General features: G+C 38.9%; 1 protein-coding gene across 1 annotated transcript in view; it reads left to right on the top strand.

Moving 5' to 3' along the window:
• Positions 1-26,062, top strand: part of LOC306771960 (glutamate receptor ionotropic, NMDA 2C-like) — a gene marked incomplete at both ends in the record, with an annotated part of 64,010 nt that overhangs the window by 26,762 nt on the left and 11,186 nt on the right. The window contains 7 exons of the mRNA XM_079261327.1: positions 1,336-1,450; positions 7,207-7,418; positions 17,060-17,228; positions 19,853-20,006; positions 20,495-20,620; positions 24,064-24,293; positions 25,900-26,060. Of these exons, the coding sequence (XP_079117453.1) occupies positions 1,336-1,450; positions 7,207-7,418; positions 17,060-17,228; positions 19,853-20,006; positions 20,495-20,620; positions 24,064-24,293; positions 25,900-26,060 (1,167 nt within the window). The remainder of the gene's footprint in view (positions 1-1,335; positions 1,451-7,206; positions 7,419-17,059; positions 17,229-19,852; positions 20,007-20,494; positions 20,621-24,063; positions 24,294-25,899; positions 26,061-26,062) is intronic.

Genomic DNA, 26,062 nt, shown 5'->3' with positions numbered 1-26,062 from the left:
TGCAGCAGAGGTGATCACCTCCTGCTCTAACTGCAACGTGTAGCTGCATGAGGATCGAGCTTCGTTGTTCATCTTCTTTTGGATGGGGGGGAGGGAGATGTTGCTAATGGAGAAGAAAAAACTACATGTTCTTTTATTGTTACTCACCAAAAGTCCATGACGCCACCAGAAAAAGACACTAAACTTTTTTATGCTTATTTGGTCTTTAGCTAAACTTCCTGAAGGGTCTGAAACAACGCTAAATGTAGCGCCACTGCGGCTAAGTTGCTTGCAGTATGTCGTGTGCATCGGTATAATCGGCGTACTAGGAAATTGTGCTCTGACAAAGGTTCTGCAATTAAAACGTGTTATTTTTTTTAACACATTAATGTTTCTGTAGTTAACTAATTGTAAATACCCCTAATTCTTTCCATTCTTTTGGAGCCTAAAGTGTAGCTAAACACCAGGGGATGAAACTTCACCAATAAGTAAATGCAAGGAAACCTAAATAATAAAATACACATTACATCTTAATGAATGATAGTGGCCAGAATGATCATTTCAATTATCATATTAGCACTTAATCAATACTGCTGGACCAAAGAAAGTTACAACATGGATTTAACTGAACAATTAGCGTAGATAAATGTTCAAATGGTAACAGCTTCCTTACCTTATACCTCCTGACTTCTGCTGTTTTTCTCATATTTATTGTATTATTATTATGTTGTTTAACTGCAGGTTTTTATTGCAGCTAATGGAGATCCTTTAAAGATCTTCATGAAAATTTAATGAATGTCTGGAAGGAAATGAATGTTGTTTAATCCTAATGAAATAACACCACAGCCGAAGCGTGACGTGAAGTTAAAGCCACTTTCTGCCACGCTGTGTATCAAACGTCACCACCATGTGCTAAAAACAAAAGAATACATTTTTACTGACATGTGGAGAGACAGCACATCTTTAGATTTTAACTTTGAACTCATCGGATCAATGCATGAAGTAAAGAAAGAAAATAAAGAGTTCCTCTTATGCATATGTTCTAAAATGCAAATGACTCTGGATTCATTACTCAGAGCCAGGTCCATTATGAATTTATACCTTAACAGACAGCAAAACCACTCAGTAGGAACATCCTGCCGTCCAACCAATCACCTGCCGCCATCATCCCCTAATGAGCTACTTCCAGTCCCTGACATTAAATTAAACCCTCCCGGGGGGAGCTTTAGTCTTAGTTAGGAACTGATCGTTGTGTGTGCGCGCATTAGCATAAATCAATATGCTGAATATCGTGTAGAAAGTATCAGTCAACTTCTTTGATTACATACTTCATACTTGTTTCTGTTTGACATATAGACACATGCTGAATGTAACGTGGGAAAAGAGAGATCTGTCGTTCAACAACCAAGGCTTCCTTTCCAACCCTTCTATGGTTATCATTGCTTTGGACCGGGAGAGACTGTGGGACAAGGTATGGAGCAAAATGAGAAAATTGTAACATACATAATAAGATCTCAGTGTGGTAAGTAGGTGCACAAAAATACTGTCTTCATGTAACATGTTATATGTTAGATCTGAACTTTTACTGCTTTGTGTCACCATGCAACACAGCAAAGCTCACAGTGTAGCTCACCAAATAAAGCCTCACAAAGACGAGCATTAAATGACTGAACATTATGCGCTTGCAGTCAGAAGTTTAACAATGAGGAGCCGTGCATTACACGGTTTTAATGCACGACGCGGAGTCTAGAACACCATGACAGGAAGTGCATAATAACGTGTTATAAGTTGTCTATCCAGCATATATCAGAACATTTCTGAGGGCGTAAACTACATTTCACATCAGTTCTGGGCATCCTTGTGTTTCCTGAAGCTATATTCTTGACCTGTTTCCTTAAAACTATGCCCTGCAAACTACAGTATTTTTTAACTCCTTGAACACACATGCATGTGCGCACACACTCATACACACACAATCAAAGCCTGAGGTGGTATGGAAAAACCCTGACATAACAGAGAGGCCTGAACCTAATCTCACAGCTACAGTTGAACTCATTTATTCCTGTCCTGAAAAGACCAACCCATTTTATCAATGTCATCTCATGTCGGGTTCTTATGTCTTTGTGTTTGGAGGAACATGGTCATGTAATCACGCTGATAGGGGTCATATATGTGCAACTACCTTACACTATTTCCATTAATATGATATATTTGTGTTCCCATGACTTATTGATGTTGATAAAACACACAACATAAGACATTTTAAAACATGCTGTACAAATGTCTGCATTCTCCAAGCCCTCTTTCCCTTCCTGTCTCATAACTTTCTGATCGTTCACTTGTACCTCCTCTTCATGTCCTGTCATGTATCTCGTCTGTTATAACAGCGCGGCACGGTGCTCCTGTCAAGCTTCTCTCCTTCAGTGTGACAATCTGACAGTTTAACATGATGTTGTTCCTTTTCATCAACTGAAGGGTGCTGCCGGGTGACATTTTAAATCCACATTTATTGCCAGAATTCTTTCCCATTTCCCCCTTTTTTTCCCTCCCGCTTCTTACTTTTCCACCTGCAGAGCTGAAATAATGATTTCTGATGATAATTTCTATATGAACCATAGATCAAATAGCATCACATTATTCAGTGATGTGAAAGAGAAAGTTCAAGGAAAGCTTTTTAACAGAGAGAGATTTGTGTGTGGTTGTGTTTGAGCATTACTGTGTTGCAGGATCCACACAGTCAATAACTGTATGGTAATATCTCTCTCTCTCTCTCTCTCTCTCTCTCTCTCTCTCTCTCTCTCTCCCTCTCTCTCTCTCTCTCTCTCTCTCTCTCTCTCTCTCTCTCTATATATATATATATATATATATATATATATATATATATATAGATATATATATATATATAGATAGATATATAAATTCAATTCCATTCAACTTTATTTGTATAGCGCCACTTCACAACAGTGTTGTCACAGGGCACTTTACATACACAAATCAACATACACATAATTTTGAGCCAATTCATACATATCCTACAATAGACACCAACTGATTGCATCGAGTCATGAATTTGATCCAGTCACCCATTCTGAGCTGCACGCAGCGACAGTGGGAAGGAAAAAACTCCCCTTTAACAGGAAGAAAACCTCCGGCAGAACCCGGCTCAGGGAGGGCAGCCATCTGCCTCGCCTGGTTGGGGTGGAGACGACAGGAAAGACAGAACAACATGTACAACTGCACTTATTCAGGAAGACCTGTGGATAAAAGGAGAAATAAATTAGAGACGGCAATATTGGCATTTATTTATATATTAATATATTAGAGAAATAGAGCGAGGTACATCTCGGTGCATCAGGTAACATCCCCATTGCTACATAAGTAATGGATGGCTAGACTACCCATAACTATAAGAGCAATGAGCATAACCTGGACAGTTGGGTCCCTGCAGACTCCAACTCAGGAGATGCTCATATCCTAACTATAAGAATCATGAAAAAGGAAGGTTTTCAGCTCGATCTTAAAGGTGTGGAGGGAGTCTGCCTCCCGAACCCACAGTGGGAGCTGGTTCCATAAGAGAGGAGCCTGATAGCTAAAGGCTCTTCCTCCCATAGTACTCTTTGAGACTCTGGGAACCACAAGTAAACCTGCAGTTTGAGAGCGAAGTGCTCTGTTTGGAATATATGGAACTATAAGATCTTTTATGTACAATGGAGCTTGGTCATGGAGAGCTTTATATGTGAGGAAAAGAATTTTAATTATTATCCTGGATTTAACAGGGAGCCAGTGTAGAGAGGCTAAAACTGGTGAAATAGATTTAGATTTCTGGACCCATTCTTTACAAAGTTGGAGGAAGATAAACATCAGGTTTTCATTTCCACTTCTGAAACACTTGCAGGATTTATTAGATGGTCATGTTGAGCCCTGGACTTATCTAAACACGCGGATGATTATTAGTAACTAACTATAGTTAAAGTTCTTCAATATTAGCATATTCACTTCCCACAAAAAGCATGTAACACTGAAAACAACAAGGCCACTTTCTCTTCAGGGAAAAGCCTTGTTTTTAATTGTGCATTTTATAGACTGCAAAATTACATCATTGGAATTAAGCAGTCAATCCCATTTTCAATGGCCTTACTTGTAATTAACAGCTGATGAAGACGATGTAGACTCATTCTTCCCTGTTTCATATCACTCATTTGAATAAAATAGAAAACTATCACGTTGGCCGTCCTCTGCTTTATGAAAATGATTCAGAATGAAAGTAAACCTGGGATCACCGTTTTTCTCCCACAAGTAAACCAGGATATGAATGAAAGTCCAATGCCGAATATGACAAGATAGTAGTCACCCAATGAATGTACCAGAATGTTTAGCTTTATCCTTAACTGTGCTTGTCACAGACCAGGATTGCTTTGCTGCAACCCTGTTTCCTTCCTTCAGAAATTCAGTGCATCAGCTTCTCCTGATAGCAGACAGATAAAACATGCATGAGATGTCTGATATTAGTGGCATGCCTATATTATCTGCCGATATTGACATTAAAATATAATAACATTATTGGTATCAGTTTTTACTTTTTCAATGACCCATCATGCACATGTTATATATCACACTCTTCAGCTAAGTCTCCTCTAATTCAAAACGACAAAATATATGAGAAGTAATCTATTCCCGATATTTTTGTTGATTGGCACAAATAGTTTAAAACATAGTGGTATCAGTTGATATTGGTTCCCGAAATGGAGAGCTGAACATGATCAATATATTGGATATTATTGAAAAAGCCAATATCAAACATTCCTATTGGTTACAGTTCCTCCTGATCAGATATCAAATTGAGAAATTTACAGCTCTCCATTTGATTAAGAAGTCTTTAGCCATGCTTACGTGTGCATCATTTTTAAATTCAATTCAATTCAACTTTATTTGTATAGCGCCACCTCACAGCAATGTTGTCACAGGGCACTTTACATACATGAATCAACATACACATCATTTCGAGCCAATTCATACATAGGCTATAACAGAAACCAACTGATTGCATCGAGTCATGACTTCGATTCAATCCCCCATCTTGACCTGCACGTGGCGACAGTGGGAAGGAAAAAACTCCCCTTTAACAGGAAGAAAACCTCCGGCAGAACCCGGCTCAGGGAGGGCAGCCATCTGCCTCGCCTGGTTGGGGTGGAGACGACAGGAAAGACAGATCAATATGAACAATTGCACTTATTAAAGTGGTTATATTTCTAACCAGACCTTTACTGTTTAGCTGAACCTGAAAAATTCCCATCATGTGTGTTTACATGCATACTATGTTTAAAAGGAGTAAATCATTGTGAAATGTTCAGAACTGTGCTACTCTCTGACTTTCCAGCAGGAAAAGCTGTGATTTCTGATGTAAATAAACACCACTGTTTCTGCATAGTTATGCCCTCTTCTAAAATCTCAAGCAATGTATTTTTCTCACATAATGACCAGTTTAGTCTAGTGTTATCACATCTGTCACTTGACAGAATTTTCTTTTTTAAATAACCTTTATTGAGGAAAAAACAGTGAATTATTAACCATTACATGAATTGTGGAAATATTGTTCATTAATTAACGTTAAATGAATGTTTGATACATTTATGGCTAACTTGACAACACACGCAATAAGAACATTTCACCAAACAATTGGAATATGTGTTTACGTGCACGCTGATGAGCCCTCTGCATAACCCCCCTCTCGATCAGAAAGAAAATTTGATCTGATCATAAATCTTCTGATTTGGATGAAGCATTTTTCATTCTGATTAGCATCTTAATCCAAATACTTGTGTACATGCAAACATGGCTCTTCTGGCAAAGTCAGATCAGTCTAATCTTACAATTTTTGTCCTGACTGGACTGTTAATTTAAACTAAATCAACATTGTTATTAAATGTAACAATATAAACACAGCTTATATCTAGGTCTGTCTTTTACTTTGATACTTTGAATGGATTTCCAGTTAATACATCAGTTACTGTAAAATATGGTCACGTCTATTAGAAAACATGGAGCTTTAAAGTCATCTTTATTGGCAGATTCTTGCAAACCTTATCTTCAGTTATGTTTCACTCACCTGTCAAATACACAGTTTCTACCAGAATACCAAGATAAGGAAAAAGCTTCTCCAAAAGACTAATGGTGCATAACTATGACATAAAGGTCAGACTGAAAGGTTCATCTGCAAAAGAAAAATCTTTGTTATTTCGTCACACACAGATGCAGAAATGTGTGTTCATTCAAGTCTGGAGACCATCCGTGTACGATAAAAGAAAACATTTGCTTGAATGAGCTGAAGAACAAATAAAGATTTGGTATGAAAAAGCAGTCTCATTAAATCTATGAGTAAGCCCATTTCAGATGTAGTAAGTCAGCGCAGGCTGAGCGCAGTCTACGCCTCATTAGGTTTTCAAGATGTGACAAACTGGTTCTCATGGAGAGGATTTCATTGAGCTTAGTGCTTCATGCTGACATCTAATGGGTTATTCACTGTGTAATGTGACACTATAATGTGATTCTAGTACAAAGTTGCACCATTTGACATTAAAAACAAACAAAAAAAAAAAACTGTCCATTGTTTTATTTTTTGAGTAATTATCTTGAAGTATTCTGGGTTAATGGATTTATTTTCAGTTCAGTGACCTTTATCAAGCACAAAAATATTTTCTCAGTTATTTTAAAAAAGATCTGCAAATACAGCAAATAGTTTTAATGTGCATCCAAAAATCATGATAAATAGGATTAATGCCTGAAATGGTTCAACAGTCCTGACATTTATATTTGCTTGTTAGTAAAAAAAAAAAAAAAAAAAGAAAAAAGAAAGTGTATGATTAAATAATCCGTTTATAAGAGACCACAGATGAAAGGAAATATACTGGGATGTATAATTAATGGGATGTAGTTGGTTTGCCCTTTTTTGTTTTACTTTTTCAGATTTTTTTTGCTCCCTTGCTCAAAGACTCTCTTCAGTGTTTGTTAATGAACTCTACTCTCCTTTCATCTTTTAATCCTCTTCCTCTGGGTCAGTAAAGGCATTTCTTTTTTTTTTTAATAAGATAAAAATGACGAAAAAAAATCTCAGCCTGCAGGGAATGACAGGTGAAAAGAAAAAGGGTTGACATGAAGGTCGCAGCTCAGATTCAAACATGCATGTTCATGATACCAATGAGCTCTTTCTGTCCTGCCCTCCCTGTTCAGGTTGGTACATTTGCTCGGGGCGTCCTTCAAGTTCGCTACCCCATCTGGCCGCGGTATGGCAGCTTCCTGGAGCATGTGTCTGATGACCGTCACCTGACTGTTGCCACCCTGGAGGAGCATCCCTTTGTCATGGTTGAGAACGTAGATCCAGGAACTGGCACATGTGTTCGCAACACTGTACCCTGCAGGCGTCAGTCCAACTACACAGAAAGGTACGCAAAGAAATGCAAACAGATCTGCAGTCTGTTCTGAAAAGTGTTAGAAGCAAGCCTAGTCGTGTTCCACACAAACAAAGCTTCCAGTTTTCATGCACTGAAACCTCAAACTGGTCAGATGTAGCCAGAAGAAAGAGGGCAACATAAAATGTTGATTTTTTTTTAAAAGTAGATCTGGCTGCTTCTGCACACCAAACCTTTACCTAACTCACCCTGGACTGTGGGGACAAGTAGTCCTGCAGTGCTCTGATACCACAAAGTTTAACGAATGATATCACAGCTTAAGTGTTTTTAAAAACTGTCTTATCAAAGGACGTTTTGCTGACTCATCTTGGAGATGTTAATTGTATCACGCTTCCCTCATCTGCACTAAAAAGTACCAACATCTTTTAGGAATATTTACCATTTATTACCAAATTAAATACAAAAATTTATACAGTGTGATCTTCTGCTTTGTGGTGTCAATTAAGGGTCAGAAGACAAGAATAAGTGATGCTAAATGTCTCAAACTGGATGTATCATAGCACTTATGGGTTAAACGCACCACTTTACAGTAGAAACAAGCATGTTTACAGCCTTGTAGTGAATACAGAGTTTGTCTTCATGGCTAATTTATCTGTTCAACCATTTATTAATTATTGTGAGACGTGTTGCTTTGAGAGACTGATAAGTGCTGCAGCCTCTATTCAAACATGTCAGTCAGATCAGCTCTTTGCATGATGTGATGAAAAAGACACATGTGCATCAGGACAAACATTCACCAGGGAGAAGAAGAGAAGAGTCAGGAAATACGACAAAGTTTTTCTACTTGTAGTATTTAAAGCAGTATTCACAGTTTAAAGACTCTGTTAGCTCGATATGAAATGTTACGTCTTCCTGCTCATTTACAAACTTGTAGATTGTTTACTTTCTTTGTGTTGCGACCCTTTTATTTCTTTCTTTTGTTTTGCTGTTATACCTGATTCATTGTTTTAAGGACTCATTGGTAATCCATTTATTATTCACCTATTCATCCATTTGCAGTGTGTGAGGGAGAATATTTGTATTTGGTAAGAGTTTCTCCTTTCTGCCTGCCTGTATGCTGCACAAAGTGTTTTCGTCAACCGCATAAGCAGACTCATACGCTGTTGTCAGTGTGTTGTAAAGAAACAAACAACTTTCACAATGTCATTTCTACATCATGGGCTGCCTCCTCTGTAAAGCCTTTCCATTTCCATCAGAAAGCACCCCCCCTCCCCTCCATTGTGATGTTCTTGTGTGAAAAACAATTACAGAAAAAAAGAAATTGTTTTATCTCTTAAAAACAGGGTGTTGATGTGTAAAGCTGCATTACCAAAGAAAAATCAATAAGTGACTATTGTTGGGTTTTTTTTTCATTATATATTGATAAAACTGAACTGTTTTGTTGTGTTCACCAGGTGGAGTGCATACATGACTAAATCAGGCTAGCTCCTGAGGACAATGGCTACATATTCTACAAAACTAATACATCTGCATGCTCCGTGTTCTTCTGCTCCAGTTTAGCTCAGTGCAGAGCTCCATACTTCATTAAACACAGTCATGACATCTGCTGAGTGTCTCCGCACTTTAAACCCTTGGTGTCAAACAAAGACTTGGGCATTGAGAAAAAAAATAGCATTAAATAACTTAAATTACCAACACCTCATCAAGAACACACAGCATCGTTATGTTCAAGTAAACACACACAATCAGAACACAAGACTAGCAGGAGTTTAATGGTAGATCTGTGTGGCATTTCTTTCTCATTTCGGTTTCCAGTTTGTTGGGTAACAGAAGCACTCTGATGCATAAATATTGTTTGTTTGGTTTCAATTTTACCCACGTTGCTGCCATGTTATTTAAATTTCTGTCATTTCCTTTGCTGTCAAGGTCGATGCTGGGTATTCTTATTGATTTTAGGTACAAATCTAACGAAACATTAACCAAACCTTATTTAAGACCAGAACTCAGAAAAATCAGAAAACAAGCCTTAAAGTCTCATTGTCTGAATACAACACAACTAAATTAAAAAAAAAAAAAAAAAAAATCAGTCAATGAAAGTTTAGTTGTATACCAATTTACAACAAAAGATTATTTTGACCAGTGTTTTGCATAAAAACACATCTATAAAATCTGATAACTATAAAATACAGTTATGATTTAAGATGAAAGGTCATGAATGTTAAATACAAAAAAAAACCCACAATGCAATTTGCTTTATTATAATTCGCTAACATGTTATTATACTTATTCAAAATGAATAGGTGGAAAGCAGACAAACTCCTTCTGGGTGCAACACAATAATGTAACTCCACAGCAGAATACATGCATCACATTGCACTGTACAAATTTTCTGGGGGATAAACCATAGTGTAAAGTAATATTACTCCGACCTTGGAACAGCCATACTTGACAGGCTTAGCAGCAGATAAGTTCAGAAAAAGGACTTGTGTTTGCTCAGTGAAATGGTGTTTAAGCAGAAACAAAGTAGTCAGAAATATGAAAAGTTAATCCTCAGAATATCCTTGGATTTTTCAGAAAGTGTGATAGCAGGAATGCTAATTGGAAGATTTTATTAAATGACGGTTTGGAGTGGAAGAATGGTCAACATTATCATCGGCTTCTTTTGCAAGGAACTGAGATAGCTGCCGAAACAGAGCAGTGGAAAAGCCCTCAAATGCATGTCTTTCTAGACTTTGTCAGCAGGTTGAGTTCAGTTACATTAATACAACTTGCAGCAGGGATGTCATTGTTAAAATTCATGATTATTTTTTTTTTCCCCACTAACAAATTTTTTTCTTTTGTGATCCTGCAAGATTATATTGCTCTGTTACTTATTGAAAGGATTGCATTGTTTCTCTGAAGTAGAGCTTGCATTACGCGTTACGGTTAGTGTGTTACCTGCAGAAATCCTCACCAATAAGCCAGAAATCCAACACTCCAACAAGGGAGATTATCAAGAGATTGTCCCTTCTGCTACAAGCTTTAGGGACTTTGTTTAAAACCTGTCAGACTACTATGAGTGTTGAAAAAATATGCTAACAATTTATCTTGTGTGTTACAACCTGATGCCGAGGGATACTTTCCCAACGATGGTCTCCTGGGGATGTTTGAGCAGCTCAATGTACTTTTCTTAGTGGAAACATAATTTTTATGTCAGTAACGCCTGTTTGTAATACCTCTGACCACCAGTTTGAAGTGCTTTTCTTTTAAGAAAACAGACGGCAGATCTAAAGGGAAGCATTCTTTCTAAAAGACTATTGGCCTTGTCTGATTCAGGGTGTTTTGACCAGAAAAAACCCCCCACCTAAAATAGGGATCACAGTGGGAATTGACCTCATTTAGCATTTACTGCCTGTTCTGCACCTTTTAGTTCTGGCAGCATAATAAGTCAGACATCTTGCCAAGATGAGTCACCTGAAAGCTCACCTGTCACAGTCACCACATTTCATAGCGCTCGTTTGGGGCATGAAAGCGGATATTTACTCAGTTTGTTGTTGGTGTTGTTCTTGTTTCTTGCTGATTTTCTCATAAAATTTCTCACATCGCTTCAGTCTTAAATCTAGAATTAAAAAAATGGTAAAGTTACCTGATTTCCTGTTTAATCCTCACAGACTTCTATTGTTCCCATTTCTAAAAATAAGCTAAGCTGATTATATATTCCTCAACCCCAAAAATAAGTATATTCATCAAAAATGGCCGATTATTCAGGGGCTGTGTGTGCATACAACATTTTAATCACTTGATCAACCAACTGAACCTATAAATGCTGTGTTCCTGTTCATTTTATTGACTCCACATGTGTGTCTATGGGTATATCGGTTATGCAGATTGCAAAGCTAACCATGTCTGGCACATTAATTATAGAAAGAGATATGTAGTGGCTGTTCTTGGGCTCAATGGCACATTGATTGCCAGTAAAGAAGATTTATCTGTCCAGCACAGAGACATCTGTCAAAGCGTGGAACAATGTTATCCCATCGTAGCGTCTTTCTAGTTCTTTTTCACGTTGCTCTCTGGCTGGCATGTCCCATTTGCACATGAACCAACAAACAGGAAGCATGTGGAAGAGGGGCTGAGTGAATGCTGCTGCTATTTCAATCCCATAATCTTGCAGTGTGGTCTGAGAAGCTTCACCGTGGAGCAGATGTTTTGCGTGATTAAAAGTTTTGGTCTTGCTCATTAAGAAAAACGTATCTCTGGGCAGATGATAGCTTATTTTTGCCAGAGGGCTGTGCCCACCTCTCTGCACTGATTAAAAGCAGAAATTCTGCTAAAAATCCAGTTTATTAAGCATCTTATATAACAGCGCAGGGTTAGCGCACAGTATGTACTGACTATAAGCTAAAGAAAAAGCGTGTCAGGAAAAGTCCAGATGTCTGTTGGCTCTTTGGATTAATTGCCAAACATTCTGATTACCGATGAGTGAATTGTTGGTTTTTGAACAGTCTTGTTTGCCCATATTGTTTGCACTTAGGACTGTGGTTAAACTAAAGGAAAAAACCTTGGATATAACGAACATATTAGCAGCTAAATTAGGGTGGAATCTTAGTTGATTTATGTTCATTGTCCCACTTCTACATCCTGAATTATCATGGTCATTGCAGTACAGCAGATAAATCTAATACATTAATCCAGTTTGGATGCACAGATCAGCTTGTGCTTTTCAAGTGTTGTGTTCTTTTTTTTATCCCATAGGGCCTTCGCTACTCATGCATTGTAAACTGAACTATACTGTGGACAGCAAGCCAGCATCACTGTTGGACCTCACTCATGCTCTTGTGGCAAAGTGGGAGCAAATCCCTGCAGGCAGGTGCCAAGAAACTTAGTTGAAAACCTAAAACAAGATGACTGGCGCCTGATCCAATAAACTGATGTCATGATTATATTGATACTTGACTCCGCTCCACTGGCTCCTGTAACTCTGCTCAGTCTGTCAGTCAGCAGCTCTTCTGCTCTGAAAACATTATGCACATTTCAGTTTACATTGTAGCACCCATGCTACAGCTTCCGTACAGCCCTGAATATTTCTAGCACAAATTACAGAATGAAAATTACTTAACATCTTCACATAGTTTATAAAGGGCATTAATGCACTTTATACCCAATCTGAAACAGTATCAATTAAACTGTGGAGCCCTGCTTTGGTAAACGCAGTCTATAGTTTTAGTGCAGCCGGTTCTCTCAACCACACCACCCCCAGACAGCACTGCTCAGGTCACGGTTTGTTCCAGGAAGCTCCTTTTTCCTTTGATTCTAGGCGTTTATGTAGAGAAGCCTCTTCCATGCGACTGGCGACAGCTCCTGTCGGGCTGAAGACAGGCAGTGTGAGGGGTGGTGTTTAAGACCAGCAGAGGGAGGAACTTAATAGTTTATGACATCATAAAAATGACGTTTATAAAACGAGCTGTTTAGACGCTTAATTAGTCCACTAAAAACAAGTCCTAGTGTTTTTTATTGGAGTTTTTTGTCCGTTTGTGACTTAAAACACCTTACTAGTCAATTCTGAGCACTTAAAAAAGTTATTTTTGCGTGCAATATCCCCTTTAACACTGTCGTCTTACAGCAAGAAGGTTCTTGACTGGAACCTCGGCTGAGGCTCCTCTGTGTGGAGTTTAAATGTTTGTGAAAAGGATGGGTACTCTGCCTTCCCTCCACAGTCCAAAAACAGACTTTGTTAGAGTCTCTGATTTGTACCTTAATGACCGTTCAATGGTCATGGTGACCATGTCTCTGCTGTTAGGATGAGCTTCTGAAAACATGCTTCTTCTGTCAGTGGATCGGTGGATGTTGCACATCTGAATTATACACTACTGGAAGGGTAGTGATGTGTACATCTGATAAAACCAGTGCAAACTCATTAAAGTTACACACATCAAATAGATTCTTGTTTCTAAAGCTTAGACGGCTCTGTATTTTGGCACGTTTTGGACCCACAGTATAATCAAAAGAAAAATGCTCAGGATGATTTACTGCATTTACTATCAGAAACTGTGATATTCAGGAATTTCTGAGTTATTTAAGGCTGGTTAATTTACATATTAATTCAGGTGCATTGTTTTCTATGAAAACTACAGAAGGTTTGGTAGTGGTGGTGGAGGGGGAAGGGTGGTGGGATATGGCATTTAGTTTACACCATCAGTGGAAGGCTGGATTAGCAGGACACTAGATAAAGGCTGCACACCAGCATGTCATTTGAAAGCACAAACAATGGTGAAGCCATTTTGGCAACATGTTTTAACTATTGCAGCTTATTGCGGATGTTTAAATGTTCCATTAGAATTTCTAAAAAAATGTCATTTAATTCTAAAGAATATCCTGTTTTTTTTATTATGAGTATATTTCTTCAGTGTCAGAAATTTTCATTTCCAATTTCCAAATTTCCAGCGTTGTGATAGGCTGATTGTCTGTTCACGGTGTAATCCACCTCTGGCTTGACTCCAGCCACCCTGAAAACCTGTGTTTAAGTGGATAGGAAAAAAGTACAGGGAGAGAGAAAAAATAGAGGAAAAAACTTGTTTCAAATGATTTTCTGAATGTAAACATCTAAATTGAGGCTCAACACAGAATTTGTTTGTTTGTTATTAGAATTTTAATTTCTGTTCACTTTTTCTGTCACATCATGTTGATTAATTAGATTTTGGAAACAAGATGCAGAACAGGACAAGATTTGAGGAGCTGCATCCTTATAGCCATGCACCTTTCCTCTGATTGTGCCAAAGAAATACAGTTGAATAAACTAATAAAGTTTCCTTCCATATCTGGGACACTCATTTTCTTTCCATGTTAAATTCCTTGCATCCTTGCATTCTTCTCTATGGGTGAAAATGGTACATATAAAAGTCATGAGAAGTAGAAGCACTTGGAGAGTGCAGACATCTGACAAGTCTATTATTTAGTTTATATATATATATATATATATATATATATATATATATATATATATATACTGCAAATATATATATGACTGTATATATGACTATATATAAGTCTATATATAGTCTTTTTTACAAGGATTTTGTCTATTTTTTTTTTTTTTTTTTAATTTAGAAGCTCTAATGGCAACATTATCCCTAATAGAGGCAAACCTACATCACAACCTGGTGGTCACATGACCAGCTGTGAAAACAAACCATGCATCATAACAGTGTCCATGTGTAACTTGGTGTAATAGTTTTAAGGTTTCTCCATCAGTTTTGATAGAAATTCATCCATAATTTTATACAATCATATTGATACTCTCCATGTCAAAGCAAGAGAATGATAAAAGGCCAAGCTAATGGCAGTAGAATTGAACAAATGCTCCTCATGTCAATCAAATGTCCATCTGTCTTCAGATTGTAAAGGAGATGCGAACAAGAAACATTGAGAACTTCACAAAAACCACCAGAAGACTTTTTATAGTTACTGCAACCAGCAATTGTGTGGTATTTTTGGCATCTATACTAAAACAGACATACATTTTAAATGTAATATTACACTAAAACGTTTTACTTACCACTAAAAAGAACTTGAAAATTTCACCATTAACATGCTTGATAGCTGCTCGTCAGGTTTTACATCTTTCTGGGCATTTAAATACTCTGCAAAATTGGGCCCATGTGAGATTGAGACTATAAGGGCTTCCAGGCCAGTCTACCCAGTTCTGTTTTAAGGTGTTAAAAACTATAACAAAATAGTTTCAGTATTACATAGCTGATTGGTTGAAGAAGTGCAAACCTCAAAGAAAGTCTTAACCAACTCTTGGAAATGTTTATTTTATAATATACAGTTGTGTTGCTGCTTTTGGTGCATTTCTACCAACAACCTACATTACTAAAAACATCTCCAACATCCCATAGAAGTTTTTACGCTCTCATTACGGGGGTTGTTCAAGCTTGTTAATATAGAACTTAAAGTGTAATGGAAACACTTTTGCCACATTTATGCATCTCCAGATGTAACGTGGAAGGTCATGTGACTATAAATTACGATGACTGAATTACAAAGGAAAACAAGGAAGAAAGCCTTTGTAAAACTGTGGTAAATCCTCTACAGCAAGTAGAGAACGCTACGTGTAAATAACGCTACTGGGATATGAGGCAAAATCTCGATATCAGGATGAGCTTTTATGAGAACTGCGGCTTATGTGCTGAACTCTGTTCAATGGAAACACCTGGAAATCACAACTGTAGTCTTTCTTTCTTTTTATTTGGATCCCCATTAGCTGCAACAAAACTGTAGCTATTCTTCCTGGGGTCTGACACAAACTGTAGTTTGTGAACATTTTTAGAAGTATCGCTTCATCACAGCTTTTGCAAAAACAAAAGGAAATGCAGCAAGTGGGAATGCATACAGCAAAATGACTGCAAGGCATTAACCCTCATTCCTGCAGGGTGAATTTCAGAAATTCACCAATAAGACTGTCTCCTGCTCGTCCTCTTTTAATTTTTTTTTCCACACTGAATGGAAGTCTCTGCCCTGTCACGACTCGTCTGCCCGTTCACCGTGTGTTTTCTGTCAGTCGTACATCTGAGAATTTACCTTTTCCTCTCTCTTTGTGGTCCAGCTGCCTCATCCTCTCCTCCACGCTGCACCAGTTTCTGGGCATTTTTGTGGAGACCCTACGCACATACAAACACACACACACACAAACACATGTTCACATACAGTGCAGCATTCTCAGAGGATTTGCAGTGTGTGTGTGTGTGTGTGTGTGTGTGTGTGTGAGAGACAGAGAGAGACGTCCCAGTTTGAGCACACTTGTGTGTGCGCTGGTGGATTTCTAGTTGAGTGTGTATAATGACGACAGGTGGCCAGCTCCTGCAGCAATTAATTAACACTGCGTTTATCAGAGTTAGATTCCCATGGAAGAAACAAGCCTTTCAAATAAGTTCTTTTTTTTTGTTTTGTTTTTTTAAATATCATTTTGAAAACAATCAAATGGAATTTTAATGAATCAAAACTTCCTTTCATGCAGTCTTTTGCTGATTTGTTCACCGAGTTGTTCTTTATCACTCTTATGCTGAGTCACTGACATACTCAAGTTATCAGTTACACATAGTATGACTCATCCCTTGTAGATTTTAGGTCTCTGCTTTGGCAGCTGAAAATTAAGTCACCTTTTTCTTTTCTTTTTTTTTTTTTTTTTTACCATTTCCATCACTTCCTGACCTCCTGTTATTCTTTTTCTACACCCCATTAAGTAGCAAGGCCACACAGGAAGTGAATGTGTCCCATAGATGCTTTCCACCTTAATGGGCTTTGATTAGGACCCATAAGAGTCACCCCACCATTCACTGTGGCCTCTGTCACACTACGTTGGAAGTGTATTTGTGCATGCTCCTGATGTGCAGGCATCTCCTCCCTCTCTCTCTCTGAAAGACGCCTTGTTAACTGATATTGATTTTAGCTAATGAACCAGTGAGCGCTTGCCCTTTGGTTTGCAGCTGTAGACAACGGTGGCTGTCAGTACGACAGCTTGTGAGTATTTAGCAATTGCTCTGTGAAACAAACAAACAAAAAAAACAGCAGCTTTTGTCCCTGAAGCTAAAGATAGTAACATTTGCGGCTGCCGGAGAGGGTCTGTGATTACTTCAGGTTGAGACATAAGACTTTGAGAGTTGTGTGACTGTTTTTCTTTCTCACCCTTCTAACAGCATTATTGGTCACTCAGAGACCTACACCAAGCTGTGCTGCAAGGGTTTCTGCATAGACATCCTTAAGAAGCTGTCCCGAACCATCAAGTTCTCCTTTGACCTTTATCTGGTAACCAACGGAAAACACGGCAAGCTGGTCCATGGGATTTGGAACGGGATGATTGGGGAGGTGAGGATGCAGCATTTGGTAGATTTATACTGACTTTGCTGTTGTGCATACGAGTATAAGAAAGGGAAGATTTAAGGTGTACATTCACTGATCAGATAACTTTTTGATCTTTTAATATATATATATATATATATATATATATATATATATATATATGTATATGTATATATATATATATATATATATATATATATATATATATATATATATATATATATATATATATATATATATTTAATCTTTTTAGCCTTTCTTACAAATTTTTAAGCCAAAATAGATTCTGTGGCAATAACATACAAGCTCAATCAAGTTAACATGGACTTTTATTTTGCTCCCACACAAATATTGAAATGCCACCAAATATTATATAATAAAATTATACAATCATTTTTAGTGTAAAAACAATTAATAAATAGAATAAAGGTCGTATAAAAAAGACAATCCACATAAAAAGTTAATTGGGTAATTGATTAATCAATAGATGAGGTTATTTATTTATTTTAACAGATTATTTCCTGCTAAGATCTGCAGTAGGAGAAGACAGTTCTCCCTAACTTTGGTGAAACCAGGGTCACTATAAAAACTTTAAACACTGTTAGGTCTGAGACAGAGGAACTTTAATCACAGATCCAGCATTTGGAGGAAAAAATAATATTTCGATATGCACTGCAAAAAAAAAAAAAAAAAATCAAAACACGAAAAAACAGGAAAAAAAAAAGAAAACCATTTATGTATAATCCATTGGTTGGGGCATCTTGAGTGTCTTAACCTAGACATAACTCTAGCATTATTGGCACAAACAACCTCAGTACATGTTGACACCATGTTAATTGCTTGCTGTGGTAGCAAGCATACACAAACTGGCATCTTTATTACTTGTTCAATAACTTAAAGAAACAAAACAAACAGAAAAGAACGTAAATAGCTAATCAACCAATCATATGCCAGTAGCTAATGCATTAAAGCAGGGGTGCCCAAGTCCAGTCCTTGAGATCTACCATCCTGCAACCTTTAGATGCAACCCCTGTCCAGCACAGCTGAGTCAAATAGCTGAATTCCTCTTCTGCATGTCATTCAGCTCTGCAGAGGCCTGCTAACAAGCCACTTATTTGATTCAGGTGTGTTGGGGAAGGTTTGCACCTAAAAACAGCAGGATGGTAGATCTCAAGGACTGGACTTGGGCACCCCTACATTAAAGAATGCGAGATGTGAAGAAAAACCTGAAAAGTTCGACTGAGCATTAAAATGGGGAAGAAAGAGAATTTGAATTATTTTGAGCATGGCATACTTTTTGGTCCCAGTTGGGCTGGTCTGACGAATAAAAAAAAAAAGGGAATAATGTCATGTCACAAATCCATCCCTCTAAAACTTGTTTCTTGAACATGCAAATTTGTTAACTGATTTCCACAGTCACCGCCTTTTTAACGTGGTGAAATGGGACGCTCTCATTATGGATGGAAAGCTGACAAGTCTGCTGCAAATCTACTACAACACTACTTGCAATCATGTCAAAATGGACCAAAATATCTGAGGAATATTTTCAACTTGTTGAATATAATATAATTATATAAAGAATTAAAGCAGTTTTGGATTGAGAAACGGGTTCAACCCAGTACTAAAGTGTACCTGACTGAAATGATAAAAAGTTAGCTTGCTTAAAACATCAAATCCACATCTTTGTCTTAATTTCAATAGAATCTGTGAAATGGTCATCTAAATGCAAAAGCCATGTTTAATCAAAAGAAAAGCCAAGCAGGACTTGGAAAACAGACATTTAGACTTTGTGCAAGTGCAACACAAGTAAGCAACAACAATGTGGTGAGGACAAACCGAAACCAAAATTCATTGAGGAAAACTAGCAAGAAACAGATGAATTGAGTTAGATGATCAAGCCAGCTGAACTAATGACACAGAAAGCACAAAGCAAAACACAAAAGGTACAAAAAAAGGCATGGAAAACAGAATTAAACATGACAAGACTAAACAAACTGAACTAAAATCCAAGAGACCACGACTATTTCATAAACATTTTATGCAAGAGAACAAATTCAAGAGAATTTTGACTGATTTATGACAGACTGATAACCAGAAGTGTTATTTTTTCAAGCACTTCACCAGTCTCCACCTGCTTGGATATGATCAGTCCAAATCTACCTTTTGATGGCCATTGTGATAGATCTGACAGTAGCCGTGCATGTCGAGATAGTTTCTTTCATGTGGTTTTTTTTTTGTAGGTAAGTGGTGCACAGTCAACTGTAAACACAGTTTCTCTATAAGCCAAATCCTCTCAAACACAGCTGCAGCTGAAAATGAAACACCCTCCTGAACAGGTGTTCTTCAGAAGAGCCTTCTTGCTTGTGTTTCTGCGCCTGAGGGCACACTGCAGTAGCTGTATAATTGTGTTTGTGTACAACATTTATAAAGCTACCTGGAATGAGATGTCTTCAGATGCTTTATTCCCCTACCATGTATGCTGAAACGAGAAATATTTCCCCCTGCAGATATCCATTATTCCAGTCAAAGCATTCTGAGAAGGGCATCCCTGTTCAAAAGGATTGCTCATAAAATAATGAATTTTCCTTCTTTTTGGCTAAAAAGATTATAATTATGCTTTGTTTTCACAGGTTGTGTACAGACGAGCTGACATGGCCATTGGCTCTCTCACCATCAATGAGGAGCGCTCCGAAATCATCGACTTCTCCGTGCCGTTTGTTGAGACAGGCATCAGCGTCATGGTAGCACGCAGCAATGGAACTGTATCCCCATCTGCTTTTCTTGGTGCGTAATAATTCTTCCATGTTCATTTTAATCTTTTCCTGTAGGTTCAAACTGTTACAGCATCTGTTATCTCAGAATGAGTTGTACATACTCGCCCATGTTGCTGCCACCTTCCCCCCCCCCCCCCCCCCCCCACTACTTTCTTATATCGTGGCCTACTTACACAAGTTCTGTCTCTGCAGATGCTTCAGGAAACTTCCCATTAAGCTTTTATCCCAACAACAACTGTTGCCCACAACTAAATCCCCTTACACACACCATACCGATACCTAAATCCCTTTTTCCAAACCCCAAACAACAATATTCAGCATAAAATCCTCAGAGTATTTGCCATCTTTCATTTTTGTATCTTACAGTTTTTTATTTTCCCCCCTGCTATCCTCCTACTACGTATGGCCTCCCTCAATATCTCATGTTTATTAGCAGGAAGTCTTAAAAGAAAAGAGGCTAAGGCCATGCTTGTGTCTTTATGTCTCCTCCTCATCCAGAGCCCTACAGCCCGGCGGTTTGGGTCATGATGTTTGTGATGTGTTTGACGGTTGTGGCTGTGACGGTGTTTGTGTTTGAATACTTCAGCCCAGTCGGCTACAACCGCAGTCTGGTCAGTGCAAAGGGTGAGTTTTGCTCGTGTTTGTGTAATTTCAGTGGCATAATATGATAAATGATAGAGAATGAACTCATTTTTTCAGCATTATCAAATAAGAGGGACAAAAACTAAAGGTTTTAAGGTAAAAATAAAGGGAACACGAAAGTAACACGGTGATCTGAATGAATGAAATATTTTTATTAAATACTTTGTTCTTTCCATAGTTGAATGTGCTGACAAAATCACACAAAAATGATCAATGAAAATATCAAATGTATCAACCCATGGAGGTCTGGATTTTACTTATACTCAAAATTAAAATGGAAGTCAAAATGAGGCTCAGTAGTGTGTGTGGCCTCCGCGTGCCTGTATGACCTCCCTACACCGCCTGGGCATGCTCCTGGTGAGGCGGTAGATGTTCTCCCGAGGGTGCTCCTCCCAGACCTGGACTAAAGCATCTGCCAACTCCTGGACAGTCTGTGGTGCAACTTGGCATTGGTGGATGAAGCGAGACATGATGTTACAGATGTGCTCAACTGGATTCAGGTCTGGGGAACAGGCGGACCAGTCCTTAACATCAATGCCTTCGTGTTGCAGGAACTGCTGACACACTCCAGCCACATGAGGTCTAGCATTGTCTTGCATTAGGAGGGACCAGGGCAAACCGGACCAAAATATGGTCCGACAAGGGGTGTGAGGATCTAATCTTGGTACCTGATGGCAGTCAGGCTACCTCTGGCGAACACATGGAGGGCTGTGCAGCCCTGCAAAGAAGTGTCACCCCACACCATTACTGACCCACTGCCAAACCGATTATGCTGGAGGATGTTGCAGGCAGCAGAACGTTCTCCACGGCGTCTCCAAACTGTTCATCAGTGAAGAGCTCAGGGCACCAGTAGTAAATTTGGCAATCTTAGTGTTCTCTGGCAAATGCCAAACATCCTGCATGGTGTTGGGCTGTAAGTACAACCCCCACCTGTGGACGTCAGACCCTCATACCACCCTCATGGAGTCTGTTTCTGACTGTTTGAGCAGACAAATGCACATTTGTGGCCTGCTGGAGCTCATTTTGCAGGGCTCTGGCAGTGCTCCTCCTGTTCCTCCTTGCACAAAGAAGAAGGTAGCGGTCCTGCTGCTGGGTTGTTGCCCTCCCATGGCGTCCTCCGCATCTTTTGATGTACTGGCCTGTCTCCTGGTAGCGCCTCCGTGCAGCAAATCTTCTTGCCACAGCTCACATTGATGTGCCATCCTGGATGAGCTGCACTACCTGAGCCACTTGTATGGGTTGTAGACTCTGTCTCATGCTACCACTAGAGTAAAAGCAACACCAGTATTCAAGAGTGACCAAAACATCAGCCAGAGAGCATCGGAACTGAGAGGTGGTCTGTGGTCTCCACCTGCAGAACCACTCCTTTATTGGGTGTATCTTGCCAATTGACTATCATTTCCACCTGTTGTCTGTTCCACTTGCACAACAGCATGTGGAACTGATTGTCAATCAGTGTTTCTTCCTAAGTGGACAGTTTTATTTCACAGAAGTATGGTTGACTTGGTGTTACATTGAGTTGTTTAGGTGTTCCCTTTATTTTTTGAGCAGTGTATATATTAAGCTGCTTAATTTAAATCCTGAGTATTTTTCAGTAAGCCTGCCTAAATCCACTCCATCCACATGTCCTCTAAGGGTTCAACTTCTTCAAGAAGAGTTTGCGGAGCAGGCTAATCAATCCCACAATGCAGCACTGACAGAGCGTGCCTGTATCCAGGTCCGAAAGGTCATTTCCCTGTTTTAATTAGCAATGGTGGCTGCACTAATCGAAGTGTGATTGATGGCGGTGGTGCCCTTCGTTGCTACACATGAGCAATGATGGCAGAGTGAAACGGAAACGGGCTGATGCAGTGAAAGTGTTCTGCTGTTTGGAAGTTTGCACAAGGGCATCAGATGGGTTAGGATTACATGCCCTATGAACAGCAGACAAATGTAATGTTATCAATCTGACAGTCAAACTATTCTTGGCAAAAATTGGTTGGGTGTATTTTAAAGGTTAGTTTACTTAATTAAAACATTTTTCAATGAGTATTTATACTATTACCTTGAATTATGGGTGTTGTGCAAGTTCTAGAAGCTCAAACTCTACAGCTTCAGGAACAAAACAACAGAGGCCGCTCCTGATCCTTAGAACCGGGCTGGCATTTGTCATTAAATTATTTCAGTATGTGCCATGTAGCTTTGATTTGAGAAAGTCTTTCTGTTGCAAAGTTGATTTTGGAAAAGTAAGGACACAAAAAAGTGGAAGAAAGGAATGCTTCAAAGGCCAGTTGGAAGGTTTACCTGATGGATGACACCCTGTGAGTCAGAATATTCTCACAGAGGCAACACATTCTCATTCCCAACTCGTCACATGCATTGCTTGGTCAAGCTTCCCTGACGTCAGCAGGCCGCTAGCTTGATGCATAGTGGATCTTTTTCATCAGTCTTTGACTTAAGTGTTTTACAGCGACATGTTGTTAGTGTTCTTCTGCAGTCGCAAGTCATGCACTGGCTGCTCACATAGCAGACTGCGTTATGAACTATGCAGGGGAGGGGACAGATGCCTGACTTAGAAGCAATATTTGTTTGATATCCTCCGTTTCTTGGCTTCATTTCATTGTCATCTTTCATTTGACTTTCTGCTTGAATTTTGACATATTTATTCCACAACTGTACTACATTAGTATGCATTAAAAGAGCTTGAATAAGGCTGGAAAAAGAAAAAAGATTTGCAAAACGAAAAAAAAAATCAGCAGCGCTAGCAACTTCTGTGTTAGCACAGTAAGACATCCTAAGCAGTCAATGTCAAAATGCAGTGTTCTCGGGCACCAACAACAATATTTTATTATCTTGATTGTAGCTATGTTGCATTTGTCTGCTTTGGATAGGCTGAATCCTGGTAAAGCCCTTTTTTAAATTAATTAATTTTAGTCAAGTCATTTTCCTCGTGTGGATCAAAGACAAAGTTAGGTTGATGAAGGATTCAAAATTGGCACAGGTAATCTGTCCAGAAACAACTTGCAAAATTGCAGTGGGGATGGGCTCCAGTTCCTCATGCAATCCTGAATTGGATGGACCGATGTTTGGACTACACTCCCCACAGGGGTTGAGTGCAAGGCCAAAGAGAAGGATTTACTCTCCAGTCTTGCATCCTACCAAGTTCAAACTCCGTTATAAGGGCAAAAAAAAAATATCCAGGAACTTATTGTCCAGCTGCAGACTTTGATGGGTTTTTTTTTAAGCCAAGGAAAGCCTTGGCATTAACCTTACTAAGGAGGAGCAGGAGAGAGTGCGTTAATTTTGTCTTCATGATAAGACAAGAATTCAAAGATTTCATGTTTGTACAGATGCTACACATGAACAGTTCTTAACTCTGGCTTGTTGATGTTTTAGCATTGCGATAAGGGCATTTCAACACAAACTAAATCTCTCTCTTTCCTCAGCTCCTGGCGGTCCAACGTTCACAATTGGGAAGTCAGTGTGGCTGCTGTGGGGCATCGTCTTCAACAACTCTGTTCCCATTGAAAACCCGAAAGGAACCACCAGTAAAATCATGGTTCTGGTCTGGGCCTTTTTTGCTGTCATCTTCCTGGCTTCTTACACTGCCAATCTGGCTGCTTTCATGATACAGGAGCAGTACATCGACACTGTGTCTGGCCTCTCTGACAAGAAGGTAGGAGACCGAATAAACAAGCGTTCAATAGTTACCTCAGAGTGATGAAGAAATGTGACAGTTCTTGAAAGTTCACGCTACCAAAAACACAAGCAGGGTGCTTTTGTGAATCTTGGAGATATGGAATCCATCACGTCTTTCCACAGAAGTGCACCTCACGCAGCATATTCTTCTCCTTTCTCTGTTCTTCACTTTACATTGATTAATAAACCGTACACAATAGAGAGCCAAACGACCAGCTGAAAGGATTTGATTGTGAATGTCTCTGTCCTTTTCCTATCAGCGGGAAGCCCAGCGGTATGAATAACTAATCGATTACTGCCATCTGTCAATACAGTTGGTGTCTGAGTCTTAACTTGTCTTGTCAGTATTTTGTCCATCAATATTCCCACCGTGCTGTCTCCATTTCTCGTCGCTTTCACACTGTTTGAACAAGAGCGCAAAATGTCACTTGAGTAAAAAAAAAAAAAAAAAAAAAAAAAAAAATCCAAAACAAAAAACAAGTAAAGCCACAGAGGAAAAAAAAAATGGAGTTTTTTTTTTTCTACTTAAATGTTTGTTTAGAAATGAAGTCTCAGAGGAGTTTCATAAGATACTTATTTTTCCCCAAGACAAAGCAGCAGTTTTCCCTGTAGTTCCAGACTAAACACTCTTCACTCAGACGGCTGAAACTATATCTCTGAGGACATCTGATGACAGGAATGATGATAGTTCTTGCGGTAAACATCTGATCATGGGATTACTACATTAAAATGTGAAATAATACAAACCTATCCTGTAATGTACAATGTCTGACACACTTCTGTACCCACTCGCATGCTGATTGGCCCAGTCATTTGCACTTAGCTCCAAAAGGTCAGTGTAACAGAGATGAAAAGGTCTTCTCTTTTTCTGGTCTAATTGAGTACTAATGGGTCTATTTCTGCTTGACCCTACGATGCATCATGAAATGTGAATTTCAGGCCCAGATTGAACTGGATTAGGATCATCTGTGTAGAATGAGTAATTCAAATTCATGTTGACTGACATCAGATGCAATCTAATTGTGTTGAATGAGTGGTCGGCAGTCTATTTATCCAGCTTTGGGTTAAGCTGCTGATTAAATTATGTTTTGGATCCAAAATTAAATTTCATTTAATGGTGTAGTCCTACTTCCTCTGTTGGTACTTTCATTTTTTCATTCCTGTCCCTCATTTTCTTCTCTTTTCACTTTCCTGGTTTGTGTCCCCCCTGTAACGATTCCTTTCCCCCTACCCTCCTCCTTCACTTAATCACTTTCTGGTCTTCCTTTGTGATGTTTTTTTTTTCTCATCTTCCTTCCTCTGCCCCCCTTTTTCTCCTCTTTCCCCCCCTCTTCATGCACCCTTTATATACTTTTTTTTTATATCTTCACTTTTCCTAAATTTTGGTTTCACACCCCCTTCTCTCCCTCTCTTCAGTCTCTTTCTTCTTTCTATTCCATCCCTACATTTCTTTTTAAATGTGCTCTTCACATACCTGTCCTTACCGTACATCCATCGTCACCCACCCGTCCTTTCTCCAATCTTCCCCTACCCACCCTTTCCTTTCCTTTCCTCTCACATCTTTCCACCATGTCTCTCCACAGTTTCAGAAACCACATGAGCACTACCCTCCATTTCGCTTCGGGACGGTCCCAAATGGGAGCACAGAGAGGAACATCCGCAGCAACTACCCTGACATGCACACACACATGATGAAATACAACCAGAAGGGGGTAGAAGAAGCCCTGAGGAGCCTGAAAACTGGGT

Source organism: Telmatherina bonti (assembly GCF_933228915.1).
Source record: "Telmatherina bonti genome assembly, chromosome: 21".
In the NCBI taxonomy this organism is placed as follows: Eukaryota; Metazoa; Chordata; class Actinopteri; order Atheriniformes; family Telmatherinidae; genus Telmatherina; species Telmatherina bonti.
This window is presented reverse-complemented; position numbering and strand designations above follow the sequence as displayed.